At 34.3% G+C, this 19862-nt stretch overlaps 1 protein-coding gene across 11 annotated transcripts in view; it reads left to right on the top strand.

The window, feature by feature from the left end:
* The window catches only part of KDM4C (lysine demethylase 4C), a 263533-nt gene that overhangs the window by 28569 nt on the left and 215102 nt on the right, over window positions 1-19862 (top strand). For 9 of the 11 annotated variants that reach the window (XR_007904638.1, XR_007904639.1, XM_051788242.1 and 6 more), the window contains 2 exons: window positions 6115-6308; window positions 13934-13983. Coding sequence is in view for 9 of the 11 variants with exons in the window: in XM_051788242.1 (XP_051644202.1) it covers window positions 6115-6308; window positions 13934-13983 (244 nt within the window). In the remaining 2 variants the exon portion in view is untranslated. Of the gene's footprint in view, window positions 1-6114; window positions 6309-7482; window positions 12007-13933; window positions 13984-19862 lie in introns of those variants that run through there. The other 2 variants (XM_051788249.1, XM_051788250.1) reach the window with 2 other exon arrangements.

Here is a 19862-nt window from a genome sequence, read left to right as displayed (position 1 = left end):
TGAAGTTTATAATGAATCAAGTCATAAAACATATCTGACTTCAGTGCTGACAATTGCATCTGGTATTCCGTAGAGAAAAACCAAGTTTGGAAGAAGCACATAAAAATATTGTTTTGTGTCTCTCTCATGACTCAGCTACTGTCTTGAAGATAGCATTTTACTTCCGTTTTTCTTCTTTTAGTTTTATTTCTCCTGATAAGACAACTTCTAGTGCCTACCTTCTCCCATGTGTAAGGTATGGGGAGCATATTTGATTAGTAATACAAGAGTGATTGATTCAGTGGAGTTTGTAGGCTAACGGTTATTTTTGCTAAATTGTAGGTACATCTCTAATGTGTTACTTGCTCTAGCAACTGATGTACTTGAATTTCCTGCCATATCCCTTGACAGAGTAGCCAACTTGATTTTAAAGCAGCACCTTGACATTATGTGTAGAACTTGGATTCTAAATGAGTTAGGGATGGCACTTGGGTTGTAGCTAAACCTAAGGCTGCAGGAGAGTAGCAGGCATAAACAATCCAAGAGTCTTTGGAGAGCATCAGTAACAACTTCCTGACCAAACTTGTCTGCTGGATCTCTCACAAACAAGAAAGGATTTGTTGTGGATGTGAATGTCAAGGGCAGCTTTGGCAGAGTGACCGTGAGATGGCAGGGTTTGGGATCTTAAGGGGACATGTCAGGACAAAAGACAGGACCACAACCCTGGCTGTCAGGAGAGCAGACTTTGGTGTCTTCAGTGATCTCCTTGTTAGAGTCCCAGTGGATAAGGCCCTGGAGGAAACAAGGGCCCAAGGAAGCTGGTTGGTGTTTCACCTTCTCTAAGCTCAAGAGTAGTCCTCCTCCCAGCAGGAAGTCAGGAAAAAAATGCCAGAGGTCTGCATGGATGAGCAAGGATCCTCTGACAGAATTCAAGCATTAACAGGAAATACCCAGGAGCTAAAAGCAGTTTGTGAAGAACTGTAGCCAGTGGGAAAGACTCACATGGAGAAGTTCGTGGAGGACTGTCTCCTGTGGGAGAGACCCCATGTTGGAGCAGCGGAAGAAGTGGCAGAGGCAATGTGGGATGAACTGAAAGCAACCGTCCTTCTCCATTTCCCTGAGCTGCTTGTGTGGGAGTGGGGAATATAGGACAGGGAGCAGGGGTTGGGTAGAGAATTCTGAAGTGAAATTGAGATAGGTCTACTCTTCTACTCTTTGCTGGGTTAAAAACTGTATGGTCAGGCCCAGAGGGTGGAGTTAAATCCAGCTGGGGAGCAGTCACAAGTAGTGGCCCCTGGGCTCAGTATTGGGGCCAGTCCTCTTTTATGTCTTTTTTGATAATCTGGACAAGGGGATTGAGGGCACCCTCAAGTCAATTTGAAGATGTCACCAAACTGGGCTGGGGTGTTGCTCTGCTGGAAGGTAGAAAGGCTCTGCAGAGGGATCTGGACAGGCTGGATTGATGGTCTGAGGTCGATAGGATGAGGTTCAACAAGGCTGAGTTGTGCCCTTGGATCACAGAAACCCCAGGCAGTGCTACAGGAGTGGCTGGAAAGCTGCCAGGCAGAAAAGGACCTGGACAGTGGTTGAATATGAGCCAGCAGTGTGCCCAGGTGGCCAGAAAGGCTGATGGTATCCTGGCATGCATCAGCAATAGTGTGGGCAGCAGGACCAGGCAAGTCATTGTCCCCCTGTACTTTGTACTGGTGAGACCACACCTCAAATCCTGTGTTCAGTTTTGGCCCCTGACTGCAAGAAAGACATTGAGTTGCTGAAGCATTTCAAGAGAAGGGCAACAAATCTAGTGAAGGGTCTGGAACATTAATCCTATGAAGTAACAAGCAGCAGGACAACAGGAAACTGTCTCAAGTTGTGCCAGTGGGGAAGTTTACCTTGGAATTTTAGGAAACTTTTCTTCAAGGAAAGGATTACTAATCACAGGAGCAGGGTGCCCAGGAAAGTAGTTACGCCACCATTCCTGGGAATATTTAAAAGACCCATAGGCTTGATGCTTAGGGACATGGTTTAGTGGTGGCCTTGGCAGAGCCAAGTTAATGATAGTTCTTGATGATCTTCAAGGTCTTTTCCAACCTAAATGATTCTGTGATTCCATGATGTTCTTTCTCTGTGATCTGCTCATAGTTGAGATCACTATGAGCAGTCATTAAGATATTTAGTTCTAGCCTGCATTTCCAAAGAATCTACTTGCCCACTCTTGAAAAGAGTGCTGCAAAATCAATGGTTATATCCTTAAAAATACTGTGAAGTAAAAACAGATATAATGAGGAGATTGTATTTCCTAATCTATGTGTTTATAGTGCAGAGATTCTCTTTGCAGCATTTTTCTTTCTGTATTTTAATGACTTCGAAGGCACAGTAAAAACCTGCCAGTTTATTATATTCATTGGTGTGAGTGAATGATTGTTTGGAATGAGGAGTGGTTTACCAAGCACACAATTTTTCTATAATGTTTCTCCTACTCCTTTCCAGTCTCTCTTAAATTGGTTTTTTTACTCTTCTTTATTATTTGAGCTATTATAGTCAGTCATAAGGGCTTTTTAATCTTACTTGTACAACTAATATCTTGTTTGCCAGATTAATATTGAAATGAAGCCCTGAGATTATCACAGGAAAAATTAAACACTGAAAAAAGATTGTGTGTAATAATGTATACATACAGAAATCATGTTCTTAAAAATAGAATACATCACAGTCTTAGTTGATTTGTTTAAATAAAGTACAAAGAATAGCATCATGTCACTTTTGTAAGTACTTCTAAAAAAATGAAATTAATAAAAAATCACTGCATTTGGAGTCCATTTTATTCTTATGTGCAAAGAGGTCTCTGCTTACAACCCTGAACTTCACTTTTTACCAGTATACTGAGATTTAGATTATTCTTTGTCTTTGAAAAAACAATGGGTAAGCTCCTTCCAAGCTGTGCAAGTGTTCAGATGAGAATTTATTGTCAAATGTCCCACTTTATCTCCATGTTGTGTTATAAGCAGATGCAAAAGCTGTTAAGAGTAATAAAAAGTCTGGATAGTAATTCACAGTAAGTCTGAATCATCTTCAAAATTAGTGAATATTGGAATAATGGTTTTCTGTATAGGCCACTGTTTACCTTATAATATTTCTCTCAGGAAATACAAAGTAAATGTAATATGTGTAGCTATGATGACAATTGGTAAGGTGTTTCAAGTCTGTTTAAAGAAAGTAAAATATGTTGTTTTCAGCTTTTTTCCAGATATTGGATTATATGGTACAGTTGTCAATGATGACAGGTATTCTTTAAAGAATCTACCATTAGAAATGTGGATAAATTAGAAATATTATTGTTACACATTCTCTTGAAATTATGATGATATTTGGATATAATTGTGATATTTTGAGCAGAATAAATATTTTATATTTTCCTAACATTGAATAGTTTATAATGTCTGAATGTATTTGTAAGAAACTACCAGATACACCTCATGGTCAAGTGCTATATGTACTGATGTTCTAACAATGGTTATTAAACATAGCATAACCTGCTAAAATATACTTTAATTTTGAGAAGTATTGTTATGTATTCACCTGTTAAACTGCTCTTTTACAGCAGGGATCCTTTTAGTGTGCATAGCAATTGTTAAGTCTGAAACTAGTTATGTAACTACTGGAAAAGTTAGAACGGATATTTTACTTAAAAAATTGTGTAAGCATTAATGTTTTGGAATATTAAAAATAGAGAGGTCTGCTAGGTAAAGAAACATATTTAATAATAATTTGTGATAATTACTGGTAACAATTTAGGCATAAATATAAAATTGATTTAATTTTTTAAGTTCGAGGAATTAGGAGGAGCGGAAATAAATCAGTGTGACTTTAGTGTTTCAGTCAGTTTGAGTGACTATTTCCTTTTTAGCTAAGAGTATTTGTCCAAAATAGTCTGAAGGAGAAGGAAATAGCTCATGTATCTTGTGTAGAAGTTGTGGATTGTTTATTTGGTATGTTTGGTATTTTGAAACAAGCTATTTGTCCTAGGATTGGTCTCCATGGGAGGATTTGCTTTTGTTTTAGGACAAACCATTAGCAGTTTCCTTGGTGACTAGTTGCGATACGTCTTAACAGAATGTGAAAACATGAGATGTGTCATAAAAAAGTAATTTATTCTCTTATCTATTACTTAATTCAGGATGTTATGGTTGCTAAGAGCTTACATGGGTGAAAGGATGTTATGGGATGAATAATGGGTAAAAAAGCCCATGTGATCCTTTTAAGTAGAAAGGTAACACTTCCGTCTGGAGAAACTTTCAAACTGCAGATTGCTGCGGGTTGTAAGGGTATTCTGGGGAAGTACTGCTTTACTTACACTGTTTCCTGTCTACTTTTGGCCACTGTCAGAGTAGACCGCCTAGATTAACAGTTGATTTTTACGAGTAAAAATGTTTTCTTCCAACCCTCTATATGTGCCTACATGATTGAGACATTGCTCTTAGTTTGGTGAATTAATTTGTTTTTCCAAATGGACTGCACAACTTGTAAAGAGAGAAAAATTGTATATGTTTTTTAAAAAAATAAAATTTTAAACTGATTTGAGGACTTATTGGTTAAAGTTGTTTCTTCAAACAAATATTTTATTTTACAGTTCTTTTAACTTGCTGCTGCTGCTTTTTATATTTGAAAAGTGCAGATTTTACCAGCATTTACTGTTTGAGTTCATATTAGTGTTGTTTTCTTTTATCATATGAATTTTATATTTTTTTAATTTTAAAATTTCAGGTGCCTTTATGTTTAACAAATACATCAAAGCCAAGGCTTTAATTTTAAAAGCAGAACAAAAATTACTGTCTGAATTGAATTCATTCTGTAAACATCCTTTACTCCTTTGACTGTTTCACTTATTAAGAATTGTTATTGAACAGGTACTTCTGACTGCCTCTATGACTATTTCACTTATTAAGGCAGTCAGAAGTGCCTGTTCAATAACAACAATTCTGAGCTTCATACAGACATTATACTTAACACGCTTGACATAAAAATCTCAAAAAATGAGATGAAAACTGAGAGTATTAAATTTTCATTACTTCTTGCTTTAACCTATATTCTTTCTTCTCCGACTGTCCAACTATTGAATGTCATCATGTTACTTAGCCTTAATCAGATGCATTAGGTCTGCAGTCTGCCATTATTTTATTCCCCAACGAGTAAGGTTACCAGAACTGTAGGTTCGGTGCTGGGTGGTGTGCAGAGCAGCTTACGGTTAAGGGTGTGCTTAGAGGCTGTCTTTCCAAGAAAACTTGCCTGAATTGAGTTTTTAATAGTTTTGATTATATTTCTTGTTTTTCTTACTGCTTGAGCATCAGCTAATGTCCTCCCTAGAGGTGCTAATAATTGCTGTTATAATGAAGTCTAATCTTTTTCTCTTCAGTTTTGTAGCTTTGATCTTGGTTATACTGTCTCTTACATGCTGTATTACCTGGAATTAGAATCGCACTTTGTGATTGAATCTGAAATACAACAAAAACCACTTGCATTGCTTTCAGAATGACTTTCAATATACAGATTTTATGGGCAATAATGTAAGGAAACAGCTTAAATCCCAGGAAATAATAGATTTCTGCAGTACATCATGATTAGAAATATCTCTGAAGTGATGTAATCATTTTATGTTTGTATACTTTACAGAGAAATGGTAAATATATGCATGTAAAATAAATTTTTAAATCATTTTTCATGCTGTTTGGTATTACTTTTTAAGTAATAAAAAAGCATAGATAGGCCCAGTGAAATTTAATGGCTTCCAGCTATCAACTCATCAGATTTTGTCTGCAGCTGTTATTTCTATTGTGTATGGTGTTTTAATCCATGTTAGATTTGATGTACTAAGATCTATGTTCATATCATCAGATATGAACTTCCTTATATTCTCTGCCCTGAACATCTCAGACTTGAGACTTTATCTAAAACTTACTAAGGTCAAGAGAATTTTTCTTCTAGTAACTTCAACTGTCTTCTCAAGTGCTTACAAATTTATATGAACATACAGTTTTTGAAGGGCTAGATCGGATGTGTATTTTTTGACTGAGACTATTATATAAAGTTGCATTACTTGATAAACTGATCAGTATATTTATTATGTATCTCTTTCAGGGTGTTAAGGAATGGAATATTGCCCGTCTTAATACAATATTGGATGTTGTAGGAGAAGAGTGTGGAATTTCTATCGAGGGTGTAAATACACCATATCTGTATTTTGGCATGTGGAAAACAACATTTGCATGGCACACTGAAGACATGGATCTCTACAGTATTAATTATCTCCATTTCGGGGAGCCAAAGTCATGGCAAGTTTAAATTTTTGTGAAAGATGATATCTCAGCTGACTAAACCATCTGTTGATGGGGTAGAATTGCTTCACAGTGGTAACCTATACTGAAAAGCTAAGATAGTAGTTTTGTGAGGGTTTTTTTTAAGCTCAATACTGTGAAATATGTGAGGTTGGTGATGAACATCACACCAATGCAGTCTTTGATTTTTGAAGAAAAAGATAAGTACATAATGCTTATTGGAGTTCAACAGAAAAATATTTAAAAAAATATTTTAAAGATCCAATATAGGTAAGGAGTTGGGAACCTCAAGACTACTTGAGGAACTTCTGAAAGAACTCTTTGAAATCAGTTTCTTTCGTTCAGTTGCCCTTTGGGACTGCATAACATGTTTTGTATTAAACGTGCCTTTAGTTGCTTCTTTGAATCAGAGTCATTCTCTAATGCGAACTTGGTAGGACCAGTAGGAAGCAAGAACAAGTGTTAAAGGTACTTCCTATGTACAAAACTTCTGCTGTCCTTTCTCCATAATCTTAAATTTTTGGTTGAACAGCTGTAATAGACAAGCTGGTTTAATATTATACGTATCAGTTGTGATATACGTGTATCCAAGGTATATGAGAAGAATGTTTTCCATTTGATCATAAAATCTTTTTTCTTTTTTTCCCCCAAAACACCTGTGAAGAGAACATAAAATCATTAGAAAGATAAAAGATATGTTATATATCTTTCTAATGATTTTAGTTCAATTCTGGGGTTTTCTAGTCATCCAGACTTGGGTAGAAAATTTATAGCTGGTAATTCTATAAAACATTATTTGTTATTTTTATACCCATACAAAATAAAAATACCTGTGTAACATTTTGTATTTATACTCTGAGGGTGGTAAATTGCTCAGATGCTGCTTCTTAGGTAATTGCTTTAAGTTGACTTGCTATTATAGTGGGTCTCTTGAGTAAAGGCAGTGAAGATGGATGTAACCTGTTGTGGTAAAATGCAGGTCCATGTTTTGAATTGATAAATGTGAAATTGCTGCTTTGATAGAATTAGCCACACTAAGAAAGTCTTAGCCATAAGATTAGTATTTTTGATAAAAATCAGTTTAAAGATAGGTGATTCCAAAATGTTCTAAGATGATAGGACACATTTAACTAATACAATGATTGCATGAATTTTTTTATTTGCTTCTTAGGAATTTGAAGAGTGCTATTTGAAGAAAATCTCACTGCATATTGTGAAATTCCAGGAGTAGAGACATTTACTTAAACCCTAAAGTCCTTAGGCATAATGGAAAGAAGATAGGAAATCTTCTTTTCTTTAAGTATTTTGAAGGAGGTGTGAGTTGATAATTGCTTTTCTAGTTTACAGACGCTTGTTTACATTATGAATGAACAAAATCATTAAACACTGACCTCTTCACCTTTGAAAAATAACAGTGGATACAAATTAATTTTCTGGGCCACGTTGGCCCATATTTTTAGGAAATGCAGCACTAAACAAAAATTGAATGAAAGACAACTAAAGATTTGATTTACACTTGCGCCTTTACTGTAGGAATGCTGCAATAATTTATGCTGAAGCTACTCATTTATCAGTAAAATGTGTCTTTTTTAAATGTGATATTAGTATAATATTTTCTTCAAGAAACTTGAGCATGAGCTGAATCTTAGGATACATATAGTAAAGGTCTTGTCTGCTCTTAAATTTGAACGAATTTGACAAATGCATGCTTAGTAAAACCAAATAAACTGACATGTACAGTAATACATATTTTCTAGTTTTAGTGGGTGTACGTGCTGTTCTTCAAGACAACCATACTGGTGTTATGGAAAATTAATATGCAGTGTACTTTCTCTGAATTGTGAAAGGACAACCACTTCTGTCTGAGCGCCACAAAGAGAACTTGTGGGTAGCAGCTAAATCTAACTGCTATGGCAGTCTTTATGGAATTGAAGCTTTCTCCAGTGTTTAGGTATAGATTAACTTTCATTACTTATACTCTGCACTTCCAAGAGGTATGCAAAGAAATCTGTAGTTTTATGTTATGTATACTGATTCCTTCATTGACTGCCTCGTATGAAACATGGGGGAAAAGCATGTCTGAGAAACACTTGCAAAATCAGAACTAGGGCTGTTTATGTGTTTATGTATATATTTGTGTAATACATATGTTTTATAGATTCTTTAACTTGCAAAATAGTGCTACAGAGAGGAAATTGAAGGAGGGAAAAGAATTCAGAAGCTCTGAAACAGATTAATATGAGGGCAGAAGAGAGTGACATAGGGTGAGGAAAGATTTGCTGGAAAGTAAAATAGAGACAATTGAAATTGCCATTAGGCAGAATTTTTACTGCAATTTTCCTTTTGCATTTTTTTTCTGAGTTGAAAAATCTCGAAGATGGTACCTCATTTTACATCACAGTTTCTTAGAAAAGGTCTTAGTAGGAAGATGAACTGTTGGTGTGATCGATGATCTATTTTATTAATTCAGTTATTTTTTGATATGATGTATTATGTAATGGTATCTGTGAACTGCCTATTAGTATTAAAAATGTCTTCATTCTGGTATTTGTTGTTAAATATTTTCTTCTTTTGGAATTATTGTTTTGGGGGTATAGGCCCTGACTAAAGAGAATTTATTTTTGTTTCGTGTACTAATTTGAGGAATTTTGTAATGTTAAACTATTCTACTCCTCTTGATAATTCATGCCTAGCATAGAGCAGAATTTTGTTAGTAGTTCAAATGTTAGACTACTAGTATATGTACAATATCCTTGGCTAAAATACAGATAATGCTTCAATTTACATTATAAATTTTTAAATTAAAAAAAATTTGAATAAAAAATATTTTTAAAAAAGTAATTCTGAGTTTATTAAGTATCTGAAAGCAAGGCTTACTCTTTGTGCCAATTACCTCATGAAAAACAGTGATGCTAAATTTTTTAAGTGCTAAAATGACGTAAATCTTCTTGAAGAGTATTAATAATGAATATGTGGAAGTATTTCTTAAGCAGGCACAAAATAATTATTTTCATGGTACTGTGGGTATTTCAAATATAGTAATAATCGGACTAATTTTTTTTTTAAATTTTAAAGAAGAGTAAAGATGTGTAGAGAATATAGTATTTTACTTTAGAAATATAAATATTTAAAAAAAATTGTTCTCATTTTTTCCACCTTTTATATCTGAGGGTGGAGGCCTGAACTCTTTTCTGCATGAGGAGCCAGAGTTTTTTACTTACCATTGAGAGGGGCACAGTATGAATTTGCAGTATGTAATAATAATATTATAATAAATAATAATTTATGTATCAGTTTATATGTTTTCTGTGACATTCCATCCGGTCTTCACTCTAGCTTTTCCAAAGACTGGAAATGACAAGGCACAATGTGTTATGTTAAAAAACCCTCCTGTTTAATAAGGTATTTCATAAATCACAAAATACCTTGCAGGGTTGGTCAGTCATAAAGTAAATGAGAATATACACTACAGAAAGAGAAGATGATTCCATCTTTGTGATGATGTCAAGAAAAAGAGACCAGATTGTTGAAGAGAGAATAGCCAAAATTAGATGGATTAGGAGAGTGAGACTGTACTTCACAATTTATTCAGGTTGTAAGAGGAAATGGTTCTGTGGTGACATTCAAAATAAAGCAGGGATTTAGGTTCAGGAATTCTCTTCATGATTTCAGTGGGTATTGGATGGTGAGAAATCCTGATCTCCAGATTGCCTAGAATTTATACCATGAGCAACATTACTCACACCTCTTGATTGCCATGACTAATCTGCTTTTATGGATTTGCCAATGTTGAATGTGTACCAACATCATTTCATGAAGTGGAAAAATCAGGAAAGATAGTTAGTTACATGGTAGGGGGTGTGGGAGTCTTTAAAACATGATTTTGTTTCAGATTTTGCATCCCAGTAGCAGAAGAGATAGACATGGTGTTTTAAGTATGATGGGATAAAAATGGGTGGTGTTCTGCTATTAGTATTACACAAAATTACAGACAAAAATGGTGAAGAAAGAAAAGCATACTCAGACTGATGCTAACATTGTAGAAATTGAGAACAGATATGGCACTAAAGTAAATGGATTTAAAGAGACTCAACTAGGTCCTTCCAGGGTCTTCTGGGTCGAATTAACAGGACTTTTAGTGTGATCAGCAGCTGACAAAAACTAGTTAAAATCTGGACAGGTGATTAAAAACTCAGCACAAATTATGCATACCATTGACAGAATTGGCATTTTTCCTAGTTAGGTTCTGTGTCTGGGAAACAAAACAAACTCAGAAAAATTACAGAAAAGTCCAAACCTTTAGTGAGAGAAATAGGAATAATGTATAAAACTTCCCTGGGAGGTGGTGGGATATTTATACTCAAAGAAGAAGAGGTGAGGATTAGTCACACTTCTTGCTGCAAATTGTCATAAAAGTTAGAAATAAGAATATTATGGGTCACAGAGATGACAGTAGACAAATAAAGATTCTGATTGTGAAAAGGCAGCTATAATCAAACAGCATGGTGATTTGTCAGCAGCCTGAAAGGGTTATTGTGCTTGAAACTGAGCAATTGTTTTATAGTTGCCGTTCTCCATAAAAAGGAGGAACTTTGCTCAGGGATTAGAAGAAAAAGAGAGGTTTTGTTTGTTTTGTTTGTCCCCTGTGGAAAAAAAATACGAATGTGCAGGAAAAATCAGGTAGTGTTACCCTGTCAATATATAACATGGACTTTAGTGAAGCAGTTTGGTTAAGTATTTAACATAATGCTAAATTTGCTTGTGGCTGATGCTGTTAATTATTATCTGTACGTGCATGTGGCTTAGGAAAAACAGAACCCAAATCGTTTCTCGTTGAGTTTCTGGTTGCTGATTTTTTTGCAAAGTAAAAGCAATGATTTGTTGTTTCTGGTGTGATTATTTAAAGCATATGGAGAAATAGTGTAGAAACATTAATCTTGAAAACATATACGTAAATGTTTAACAATTACAAGTTAATGGCTTAGATTTAATATTTATTTCTTATTTGTAGTTATCTTGTCACCAGTAGCCTTGATTTACTGAACTCTAATATGTATTTCAGAAGATCTTTTTGAACGATACTCGACAAATATATGTACCATATTTTTTATGTCCTTGTAGTATGACTAGCAATGAACAGCAACTCTTCAGCTTCTATCTTTTCATACTATTTAACAAGTATGTCTTCCTGAACTAATAAAATTATAGTTAGCATCAACATTTCCTTTTTTGTCTTTTCTTACCTTTCTGTCTGTTTCTTTGCTTGTTACCCAAGAAAAACTCTTTTTGCCTCTTAGTGATTTACCTTTTAATGTCCATTACATTTGCTTTAAAGTGGACTGGGCTTGGCCTTAAGATTGAGAAGTCTAACAAATGGTAATGTAACTAAAAGAGAACTGGACACAAGATGACAAAAAATATTTTTGTATAAGCTTTTAACTGCTCAAATTCTCATATAAGCTAGCTGTTGAGACTAAGAGTGAATGTGAATACTTTTTCCTCTGACTTGGTCATTTGAGTTTGGGAGCTTTTTGTTTAATGTACAGTAGACCAAGAATCCAGCAAGAGTCACGTCACTCAGTTTTCTAATAAATTGGGTTAGGAACCAATCCCAAAGTGTCTCAAGTGTGACATTGGGACTCCTCATGTCTGATAGTACAAAGGTAGTCTGTCACCATTCATTAGTCCTTGTCTTAGCTGTGAGCAACAAGCAATAGCAACAGTGGGAAGAGGTAAAGGACTGAGGAGTAGATGTTACCGCAGACCTCAGATGAAGACTGTGAGAAACACCAACTTGCATTGAATGTATTGTATGCTTTGTAACTGTAGATTATCTAAATAAATAGCAGTAGTCCAGTTAAATCATGTCCCATCTTGTTTTTCCAAGAGACTTATTGAGAGCTCAGTTATTCAGTTTTGCGTTTTTGTAATATTGACAAGTACTTATATGCTTATATGTACAAATGGAGGCACGTGGCTGCATGTTATCACTAAATTGTAGTAACATGTACTTTTGCAGGAGAAACTTCTTAGGAAGAATATTAATCCAATTAGAGTCAAGTAAAGCAAAGCAAAGCACAGCATCCAGTTCTGAATTTTTTTTAGACATAAACACTATCTGTTCATGTTTTTTACTTTATGGTGTTATGTATTTAATGACATACACTACAGTATATAATTCTGTACATACTGTTTTTCTCTACTGGAGTGTGAAAGGTGGCAAACATATAATTCAGATTAGTATGGATGCACTGATATGTGTGTAATACAGGCTGGAGAACAGTCATGAGCACTTTAGAAGTACAAATGGAGAGAAACAAAATGAATTTTTCGAAGACAGTGAAGTTCTGATTGAAACTGCAAACATTGAGCATAGTCAAACTGAGAGTTTCTAATACTATATGAAGTGGGTTTCCAGTAGGCATGCGTTTTGCTATGGTTCATCTTACAGAACACTGACTTCTGTAGTGGTTTTCTTTCCATGCAGCTCTTTCAGTTGTAATGGCGTAAAATTGTAAAATTGCCTTATGTATGCAAAACAGAGGTTGAAGTAGGGGGATGTTTATTTCTTGTTTATTTCTTGTGCGAAATGAGGGCCCTAGGTCATTCACTTGTTTTTCTGAGTGAGTTGTTAGGGGAGATATATGAAACGAGTTCACAATGTAATAAGAGAAAAACTGTTTACTTAGTTTAACAGTGTGGATTTGGACTATGTCGTACAGCTGAATATACATTTTCTTCTTTTCTAAACCATATTTTTTAGAAAAGAATCAATCTAATGCTATTGCACTAAAACAAAAGCCTATTTATATCATATATTAAAGTAGTTAAAGTCAGTAAAACATACTGTATGTCTAGGAAGTGCAGTAAATATGTTAATAATAAAGAAAAGCAGAAAGGAAACAACTTTTCAATAGTTTTCTATTTTTTGGCTTCAGTAAACATGAAAAATAACATGAGGTTTATTCTAGTTCTTTTGTATTGTTACTGAGTTGTTGCAGATAGCATATGGAATTTTTTAAAAATTAATTTATTGTAAGAACAGAGGGATTCTAAGATATATACAATTCTTTAAAGTGTATTTCTTTAATAATCTCGAACTCCTATTGTAATGATTCTACATGGGCAAGTAACCCTTTTATTCCACAGCACTGGCTATAGGAAAATGTAGAGATGTTTAATGATCATATTTTTCTGTTGAATCCTTGTCTCTTTTGAAGCATATTAAAATTCAAAGCAATTAAACTAGTATAAATTAGACTTATTTTATGTGGTTTTGTTTCATTTGAAAAATTAAGGTATATGTATCTTTTTTAACTGGAGTGGTTTAATAATATGAAATATTGTCAATGTACATGACTTTAACTAGTGACTATAACATTTTTGAACTACGTAATATAATATTTAAAATAGAAATAAGCTAATATTTTTCTCAAAACCAAACCCCAAAACCCAACCTCTGTATTTTTAACTTAGATATTGGTATATTTTTTTTTATGTACAGTTTTTCTGTCTTTAATCTTTTTGGCTTCTATATTCTTAGATATTTATCATACATGAGTGATGGCTTTTGTGGTACTTATGTCTTTAAGCATTTCATCCTTTCTTTATGTGAATTTTAGGTATGCTATTCCTCCAGAGCATGGGAAACGGCTTGAAAGACTGGCTCAAGGTAGTAATTTCAATATTTCCATATGTAAGATGTTTGAAGGACAAACATTCAGCAAAGTGAAAAACATTGTCCTCGACTCACCTACTGTGTTTTATTACTTAATGTTGTGTGACTTTTTATCTGTCTACAGTATTATTGCAAACAAGGAACACTGTGTAGTGCTCTGAAGAATTCTTTAGAAATAAAATAGTGGATTTTTTTTTCTTCTTCCCTTAGAACTTTATTTTGTACTGGCATTTTTAGCTTGGTGAAACTTATGAAAATGAGGCTTAGTATTTTGTTGTTCATTAGATTCTAATTGCTACTATCTTTGTCTCCTCTGTGCCCTTGCTCTTTCTTGTTGTAGCTTCTTTTCTTTAGTAACTTTTTGAATCGTAATTTCTTATACAACTTTGATATATCCAAATTTGAAGACAGACAAGTCTCCAGAAGGTTTATCAAAGTTAATGACTGGGTAGAGGATGGAGTCTTAGTTAGTACCTCTGCAAAGGGGGAAGCCCACGAAATGTACAAACAGTAAATCTTACTTTTTACCAGCTTTCTGACCAGTGAACAAGCATATCAATCCACTTTAGCTAAAGATGTACTGGCTTTTACCTTCCAGAGGTGTTGGGAACGTTTTTGAACAAGGAGCAGGGCTATTGTTGTAAAGTTGAGTTTTAAAGGAAAAAAGTCAAGAGTCTATAGGAAAATTTTCACACAGTAGTTTTGGTTTGCTTTCAACATTACACCTCTATTTTTGTTTCTAGAATAAGAGAGCAACTTATGAACATGGGAATAATTAGAGATGTTTCTTCGCCTGGGAGCCCGTGTTATATAGCTTGCTATTAACCATAATATGTAAAGAATGCTATTGCAAGTTCCTAATAGATATTGTGTATCAGGACCTAATTCTGCAAATTTTTGTACATTTTTGTTTTCTTTTTTTTTTTTTATATAGGTGCATGAGTGTTTTTCTGAGCTGTTTTAGAACTATTGCTGAGAACAGTAGAAAGGCAGTTAGAGATGTGAATGTCAAGACCTGTGAATTTCCAGTCTTAAAAGCATGTCTCAAGAAAACAGATTTCAACTATTTCCTATTCCTAAATTTTGCCGTAGTTCCATTTGAAAAAGTTGTCCGTTGCTTTCCAGATTCTTTTTCCAATTTTTAAAGTATGGAACTCCTTATACACTTAACTTGAAGCTTTTGGTTTTCCCTGGTAAACAAATTGAAACATGTAGACTGGGCAATGGTTGCTGACTTAAAATAGGATGATTCAATAATTAAGATTTACAAGAAATTATAAAAGAGTAAACAGAGTAGAGAATTGGGTAAGTTTAAGACAGAGACATTAGGGCTGGTGAAAAATTAAGAGCCTTAGCAGGCTCAAAGCAGATGCAAGGAGATTTTTTTTTTTCCTCAGCATTCATTCCTCACTGTACGTGGTGAATTCTAAAATTTTACATGGCTTCTAGTGCAGTTTGGACAACGCTGGCACCTATATCTGTTAGAGGAGCATAGCAGCTGCTGCTGGCTTTGTAAGGTTTGGAGCAGCATCTAGTTGGTACTAGATTAGTTCGAGAAAGCAAACTTTTCATGCTGTATGTAAACACTTCTCTGTGTTCTCTCATATTTAATGGGAGCAAGATCTTTGGGTAGATAGTCTTTTTATTTGATGTCAAATACTCCTCTGGTGTTTATCGTGGATTTCATATTGCTTGATTGTAGCTATACAGTGTTTTAAAACCATTCAAGTTTAAAAGTCCTGTAATAACACTGAGATTAGCTCAGTTGGTTAGACCATGGTGGTAATAACACCAGGGTTTCGGGTTTGATCCCCGTATTGGCCATTCACTTATGAGTTGGACTCTATGATCCTTATGGGTCCCTTCCAACTCTGAATATTCTGTGAAATCTGTGAACATGTATTGAATTTCGTTTTATTTTCAAAGTGAGGGAAGACGATGGGCAGTTTCAGCAGTGCTTGTTCACTCATTTCTAAAAATGAAGTGGCATTGAGGCATGGCATTGATTGTTGCAGGCTAAAGAAACTCTTCAAATTTCTCTTTGAAATACCTTTATTTCCCTAGATATTGGATTAACCCGTACAAATTCAGGAATTAGGTAACTTGTGGAGATACATGTCTTGCTTCATGGAAAAAGAAAGCATCATGTTAGAAAACTGGCCTGAAGGTGCTCAGACCTCTTACTGCTGATAGTGGCCTACAAAAATAATAGGAAAGGAACATAAAGCATGGGGAGAAATGGAAATCTCGAAACTGACTGTTTTTCAGAAACCAGTAGGTTATACTGGGGGAACAATATCATGTCTTAATGTCCAAATGCTAGAGTCAGAATTGCACAATAGGCTGAATGGGACTTAGCACTTCAATCTCACCTATTTTTGCTTCATAGCTGTGTTTCAAATAGTAAATAGCAACTAAACCATAGAATCAGATACTGAGAAGTGATGATAAAATTTAAAATAGTGTTTATTCTATTATACTCAGTGACTGAAACTGGATTTACGTAGGAAAACTACATACTCATACAGAGATTATTTTTGTAACAGCAGTATAAGATAGATGAATTAGGAAATGTTAAAGAGTGTTGGCCATGAAACTAAGTGTTTAGCATTCAGTTTTAATGTCCTCTGGGGTATTTTTCTGTGAGTAGATTGTTTTCATGATAATTTGTGTCCAGCTAATAGCTGAGAATGGAATATAGAAGATGAACTGTAGTACTTAACAGTAAAGATGAGGGACCATTTCTTATTATTTCCATGCTGTAGCAGTTAAGACCTCTGTGATCTATTTTGCAGCTGCTGCCTCCTAAAATACAGCCTAAATTTTATAGTAAGGTATCTTACAAAGATGAAAATAAAAAGTAAGCTGTGTGGCTGCAAGTCACTTAAGAGCAAACATTATTAAAACATAGTGTAAATGACACCTTCGTACTTAATGACATGAAAATTGAAAATATTTTTGATCATATTTTTGCACGAGTGCAACATTTGAAGGAAAAAACCCTAATTTTTTCAAGGTTAGATCTGATGACCAGATACCTACTGAATTAATCAAATACTCCTAAATAATTAAAATAATAAAATAATACATTAAATGTGACAGGTTGTCTAAGTCAAGGCAGAAGTTGATACATGAAATTAAAGGAAGGCTAGAATATTTTCCATTATCTTGTCTGCACATCACAATTACCACACATGCCTTTTGTGCCTGAATGCTTTCATTTTTGCTTTCCATTGAAATCTTGATTGACTGTGGTGCCTACAAATGCTTTATCTGAAAGACATTAGACTTGCATCTAATAAAGACAACAGTTTGATTTTGCCCTTCGGCTGCTTTCTCATTTATGTAGATTTTTTTTTTCAATTTTATGTAGACATAAATGTAATAAAAATCTCAAGTGAGCTGTTAGCTGCAATTTTTATACTTTCATCTTATGTTAATCTGGAATACTATGGTGTTCTTAAGGACTTTTTATTTCACAAAATGGGTTAGAAAATAAAGAGAATAGAAGCAGAGTGCCAAATGAAAAATGACAGTTTGACAGATTTTGAAGATCTTTTAATAGATCATTTGAGTGCAGAAAACTGTTTTAGAAAGGAGATGACATCTATCTGTGGTGTTCAGTTATGTTAAAGAAGAAACTAAAGATTAATATACTGTAAGTATATAGGGCTGTTATAAAGAGCTTTGTATGGTATATAGTATTAATTACTTCATTTCATGCAGAAGTCATTACCTGTTAGGTCTGAAAATAAATACAAATAATTGTTGAAATGATATTTGAAGCAGAACTTGCATAACTTCTAAGGGTCTTGAATTTGAAAACTTGAGCAGCTGAAGAATTGAACTTTTTCTCAACAATATAAGTCCACTTAGGAAAGTTGCATTTAAGAGATAATAAACTTAAATGTATTCATTGAATGTATTCATCTGGGCATACTGACAGTCATATTTCCTAGCAGTTGAAAGCCACTTTTTTGTGGGTTTTGTACTTTGTGCTTTGTATAGCATACGAGTTGCCATTATTTCTTCGTGACGATTGTTGTCATGCAGACTTACCCTCCTAATTTCTTTTATGTTCAACATAGAAAGTTAAATCAAATTAGTTTAAATCACTGCAATGTAATTTAAATAAATCATATAAAATTTGTAGTTATACCTACCAAAGTAAAATCTAAGAAGACAACTACTAGAAAACTCAATAATTCTTTAATCTCTGCCTGTTTTCAAGAATACTGACCTGTGAATTATGATTAATATTTTGTATTATTCTAGGTCCTTTAAATAGTATCTACATAAATAAAAAAATTGATAACTTTGCGTTAATTTGGTTTACTTTTAATTTCATTAACATTAAATTTCAGTAAAGATATTTGCAATTTAGGGTGTTCTTTTTCTTTTGTTATAAGTTTTATATTTTCATTTTTTAAATTTTAAATAATAATAAACTACGAATGCAGCACTTTTACTGTAAAATTTCAGGTGAAGTCTTGAGTATGGAAGTTAGAAAATCTACAGAAAGTGTAGCCTCATTCATTGACTGGTCAGAATTTGATTTGAAAGTTCCCTAAGAATTATGATTTTTTGGATGTGTGCTTAAATAATGACTTTATTATTAGCCAAATTGTGATATCCTTGATCATAGAAGGTAATACGTAGCAAATCAACGTATTCAGTCTAATGAGGTTATATAATTACTCTTTTGGGAATAGTATTGTAATTTGTCCCTTTATGGTTTTAGCTGAATAGTTTAATGGAAGATATTATGGACACATTCTTAGTACCACAAATAAGCATTCCAAGTATCTTGAAAATGCTAATCAATCAGGGATTGGAACCCAATCCACTTCAGTTTGCCTGAGTGAAGGTATGATACTGATGTGGTTGTCTGATATGAGTTGCATGTGATCTATAGTAAGGATACTCTCAGGGTGGAAGGGAAAGATGAGCCTTCCAGGTAGCAATGCTCACTGTCCCTCAATAATTTATAGATTTGAACTTATTTCTTAAAATATGTTTTTTATCCTTGAACCATTTAATGTACACTTTAAAGACTCCCAGTGCAGCACTACCCTGTGCGTTTGAGTTCTCAGTCACAGAATCACGGAGTGTTCTGAGTTGGAAGTGACCCACAAGGATCCACAGCTGGGAACCTGCTGAGTGCCTGCAGGCTTTGACTTCTGGCTAGCATATGTGTGGGTTATAAAAACAGAAATGGTATGGAAACGTCATACTGAGGTGGAATAGCATTGACAAAGGATGTATCTTCACCAGCCCAGCGATACTGTTGTATTAGTTTAATTTTGTTAGTACAAATAACATTGGTAAGATTGGACATTTTGGGCTATGTTATCTGTCAGAACATGTATAAAGAGTCTTCTAAGGGCATGGTTTTGATTGTTAGCACATTCTGAAGCCTGTGCAAGCCTGTGTTTTCACATATTCTGTGCTATTGTTGATTGTGAGAAGGAGATAAGAATTTTAAAAAGCCAGAGAGGGACCTTGGCTTTGGTGGATAAATGTACACTTCCTGTATTTTATGTGTTCATGCCCAAATGTTTGGCCACCAAGTGTTGAATCACATACTTACCTTGTAGACTGTTCTAATTCTACTCTAGGTGTTGAGAATGTCAGTGTTTCTGTAAATCATGGATTAGAGAATTTTCAATTTGATGGTCTTTATCTAATGGGCATAAATCAATGAGCAGCCTAATTCAGTTTTACCTTGATCTCCGATTATTACTCATTGGCTCATATGAAGTAATTATTTTGAATTCTCATCTTGTTTCTGTGTAATTATTTCCAAGAAGATGAATATTATATACGTGTGCCATGTCTCAAGAGACCATCCAAGAAAATGGGGTTGCATGCCA

This window comes from Manacus candei, unplaced genomic scaffold (genome assembly GCF_025592945.1).
Source record: "Manacus candei isolate 608988 ecotype Guabito, Panama unplaced genomic scaffold, ASM2559294v1 h1tg000024l, whole genome shotgun sequence".
NCBI classification, from domain to species: Eukaryota; Metazoa; Chordata; class Aves; order Passeriformes; family Pipridae; genus Manacus; species Manacus candei.
This window is presented reverse-complemented; position numbering and strand designations above follow the sequence as displayed.